At 47.5% G+C, this 4,018-nt stretch overlaps 1 protein-coding gene across 1 annotated transcript; it reads right to left on the bottom strand.

The window, feature by feature from the left end:
- Positions 1-432: 432 nt before the first annotated feature.
- Positions 433-3,781, bottom strand: UBQLN2 (ubiquilin 2). Its single transcript, XM_036840728.1, has one exon. The coding sequence runs from the start codon at positions 3,472-3,474 to the stop codon at positions 1,600-1,602; it is 1,875 nt and encodes a 624-aa protein (XP_036696623.1). The 5' UTR covers positions 3,475-3,781; the 3' UTR covers positions 433-1,599.
- Positions 3,782-4,018: the final 237 nt, after the last annotated feature.

Raw genomic sequence — 4,018 nt, 5'->3', positions numbered from 1 at the left:
GGAATCATTAGAAAATTGTGAAAAATAAAAATAAATAAGATCAAAAGGAGGACTTGCCCTAAGAGATATGAAGTCATTTCTAACTCAATAACTACAGGCTGGTGTACTGGGGCTACAATGTTCAGTGGTACTAAAGAGAATTCAAACACAGAATAAAGTATATATATGTATGACATTGCAAATGGAGGGGGGGATGAGGACAATGAGATAAAAACCGGGTAACAACTGTCTACCCTTTGGGGGAAAAAAAAAGTTAGAATACCTAAATCTATACATCAAAATAATTCCAGACAGGGCAAAGGAACTTTTTTTAAAAAACAAAACCATCAAAATTAGAGAAATACAGGATAAGATTTATATAATCTTGGGGTTGGCAATCCTTCTAAACATGATCCTAGGGCCAGAAGGCAAAAAGGAAAAGATTTATCCATTTTTAATTTTTTTATTTTTTTAGTCATTTTTAATGCATTTTTCCCTGTGCACAAGAGAAATAACTGATAGAATCAAAAGATACAGTTTCCTTTATACACAGCAGTTAAAAGTAATGCAAACGTCACATGACATTTTCAGTGAAAGTTACATTTCCAATTACAAATCAAAATGCGTATTAGGGTCTCTTTACGGGAGAAGCTGAGAAGGAAGTCTTAAAAAAAGCACTTTCCTGGCATTACTATACTGATCCTTCAGGCTGCACTAAGATTAAGATCATATACAATCAATTTGCAAATGTTGACACAATGTCACACTGTAAGTTTTCTGTACAATTAAATGTATACTTAGAGATACCAGGATAAACATTTCTACTATATTTTAACTGAACTTGCCTAGCCAACATTTCCACTGAGAAGTTTATCAAAGATGCTGTAAGATTCTACAAAATTGTGAGATATACCGAGCTCCAGAAATATTTCTTATATCCTTTCTCATTTTGGTTATACATATTCTGCTCAGAGATTCTGTTGTAATATTTCTAGATGTACAGTTCCAATTGTGCTTACTGTACTGTGTATAAATATAGCAAAAAAGATCAAATGGTATAAATCTTACAGCATTTTGCTAGCAAAAATACATGCCAAAGTCACAATAAGCAATATTGTACCACAAATTAGAGAGCTTCAATTAATTTATGTTTTTAATATTTTCATTCTACATTTAATTACTATCATAGGATAATGTTTAAAATGCAAATAAATTGGACATCTGTAGAACAAAACTTGTTCACCCAACTGTAAAGGTTGATACCTGTTTCCAAAACTCACAATAAAAGCAGAAGTGTTTGCATGCAACACCTTTGAGTGAAACGGCATTGATTCCCACCATTCAAAACAGAGAAGGAAGGAAGGAAGGAAGGAAGGAAGGAAGGGACGGAGGGAGGGAGGGCGGGAGGGAGGAAGGGAAGAGGGAAGGGAGGAGAGAAGGGAGGGAGGGAGGGAGGAAACAAAGAGGTAGGAAAGGACTCCACCTTAAAATGCATATTTAATTTATAACTAGACAGAGTTAAAAGAATCAAAGTGAAAGTAAAGTACAATTTTGTGTGTTTAAAGATTTAAGAGCCATTATCAAAAATAAGATACATTTTTTGAAAGTATAGAAATGTAATTACGATGGCTGGGAACCCAGCAGCCTCTCAATGGCTGCGTTGATGTCGCCTCCTGTTGCTATTAGAGCCTGCAAGTTTGCTTCCCGGTTTAAGAACCCCATTGCGTTGAGCTGTTCCAGTTGTTGTTGAAATCTGACTTCTGGATTCGGCAGCTGCGGAGGATTTGCTCCAGCCAGAGCCTGCACCATTTGCTGAATGAACTGCTGGTTGGGTCCAGATTCCGATGTTGGGCTCGTAGTTTCACTGGGTGCAGAGCTAGATACAGTGGGCCCAGGGGGGGCGCCTGAGCCAGTGGAGCCAGGGGGACCTGCAGGGCCAGTGGGTCCTATGGGTCCAATGGGGCCTATGGGAGTAAACGGGACTATGGGGCCAATGGGGCCTATGGGTGTGACTGGGCCTACAGGGCCTATAGCTGTTCCCAGCACCCCCACCCCGACACCTGGAGTGAAGCTTGGAATGAGGCCAGGTGCTTCAGTGGCTAATGTCTGTAGCCCCTGCTGGATCTGCATTAAAGCCTGCATTGCTCTTGGGTTCGACATGGCTGAGAGTGTGTCTGGATTTTGCATCTGCTGCAGGAAAGCAGGGAGCTGTGGACGCATCTGCTCCTGAAGCTGAGGATTTGCAGTAAACACAGGGCTATTCAGCATCATCTGTGCAGCCAAATCTGGATTCTGGGTCAGCGACTGCATCATGCTTCTCATATAGGGTGCAGACAGCATATTCTGGATCAGCTGGGGGTTTTCAGTTATCTGTTGCAGCAAGCTCTGCATTCCTGGGGTGCTGAAGATGCTGGCGACATAATTAGCTGCAGCCACTGTGTTCCCCGTAGCACTGCTAGAGCTAGTGCCAGATCCACTGCCACTGCTCGTTGTTGTGCTGGTGGTCGCAGAACTCTGGGTAGCCGGTGGTGGCGCCCACGGATTGGGTAGTGGATCGCGATTTTCTGTGCGGGAAGGCTGCGTACCTTCCCCAGAGGAGGAACTGCTCCCCACCGAGGCAAACGGATTACCCCCAAACTGCTCTTGTGCGGCATTCAGCATGGGTTCTTGAATGTCAGTGTACATGCGCCGTAAAGCATTGTAGCCACCTGGGATGCTTTCAAGATTGCTGAGAGCCAGGTCTTGATTTCTCATCATTTCTTGCATCATAGCTGGATTCCTGGCGATTTCGAGGGTCTGCCTCATTATATCTGGGTTGTTGAGCAGGTGACTGATTTCTGGGTTTCTCTGAATCAATTGTTGCATCTGTGGATTGGCCATAATGAGCTGCCTCATCAGATCAGGATTCGAAAGCATGCTCTGAACAAAGGGATTTTCCATGATTTGGATCATCATCTCAGGGCTGGACAGGAGCTGCTGCTGCATCTGGTTCTGGAGCTCAGAGAAGTTGGTCGAGCTCAAGCCCAGGCTGCTAAGGCCTGCAAGTCCTCCCAGGCTCCCCAACCCAAACGGGTTGCTATTTGTGGAAATAGGTGTGGAGTTACTCCTGGGAGTCGACGCGGTGGTAGTATTAGTTCCCGCGGCATTACTAGGCTGGGTGGACTGGCCCTGAGGTCGGTTCTGGCTTTTGATGACAAGATGAACAGTCAGTCCATCATGGATGCCATGCTGAATCAAGGTATCTTGATCTTTTAAGATTTTTCCGGCAAAAATCAGCACTAGCTGATCCGTTTGGGATTTGAAGCGTTTCGAAATCGCTTCCTTAAACTGCTGGACTGAGCTGTTCTCGGGCACTGCGAACTCCTCTTTCTCTTTGGGGGTCTTCACAGTGACTTTGATAATTTTGGGCTCCGCCGGGGCAGAGGCAGGGCCTTGGGCCGCAGGAGAGCCGCGGGAGGGGCGCGGGGGGCCGCTGCTCTCGCCGTTCTCAGCCATGGCGGCCGCAGTGACGCAGGCAGACAGGGAAGGCGCGGGCGGGCGGGCGGGAGAGAGAGCGAGGGAAGAAGGAAGGAAGGAGGCACCGCCGCAGCAGGCTGGGCCGGGCTGGGCGGGGAGCGCGGAGCACGGTACCTCTGTGTTGAAGACAGCAGATCCCTGGTCCTCCGGTGGAGAGAGGGCTCCGAGTAGGCCGCGGGCCGAGGTCTTGCCGGTCAGATCTCTGGGCCGCCGCCGCCGCCGTCGCCGCCGCCGCCGCCGCCGCCGCCGCCGTGTGATCCCACCGCGCGGTCTCCCAGCAGCTCCCGCAGCTGCTCCGCCCGCTCCTCCCCGCCCCTTCCCCTCCCCCAGTTCCGCGCTCGCCTCCCCGCCCCCCTCTGCTGACGCGGCGCCAGGCCCAGGATGATAGAGTCGACTCGGTCAAAATTAAAAACTTATGTACTGAAAAAAAAAAAAAAAAGATGACGGAGAGAGAGAGAAACAGAGAGAAAGAAACAAAGGGACAACAGAAGACAAAAGAGAGGGAAGGAAGGAGGAAGAGAGG

This window comes from Balaenoptera musculus, chromosome X, assembly GCF_009873245.2.
Source record: "Balaenoptera musculus isolate JJ_BM4_2016_0621 chromosome X, mBalMus1.pri.v3, whole genome shotgun sequence".
NCBI classification, from domain to species: Eukaryota; Metazoa; Chordata; class Mammalia; order Artiodactyla; family Balaenopteridae; genus Balaenoptera; species Balaenoptera musculus.
Note: the sequence above shows the minus strand (reverse complement) of the source record. Positions and strands in the feature narration are given on the sequence as shown.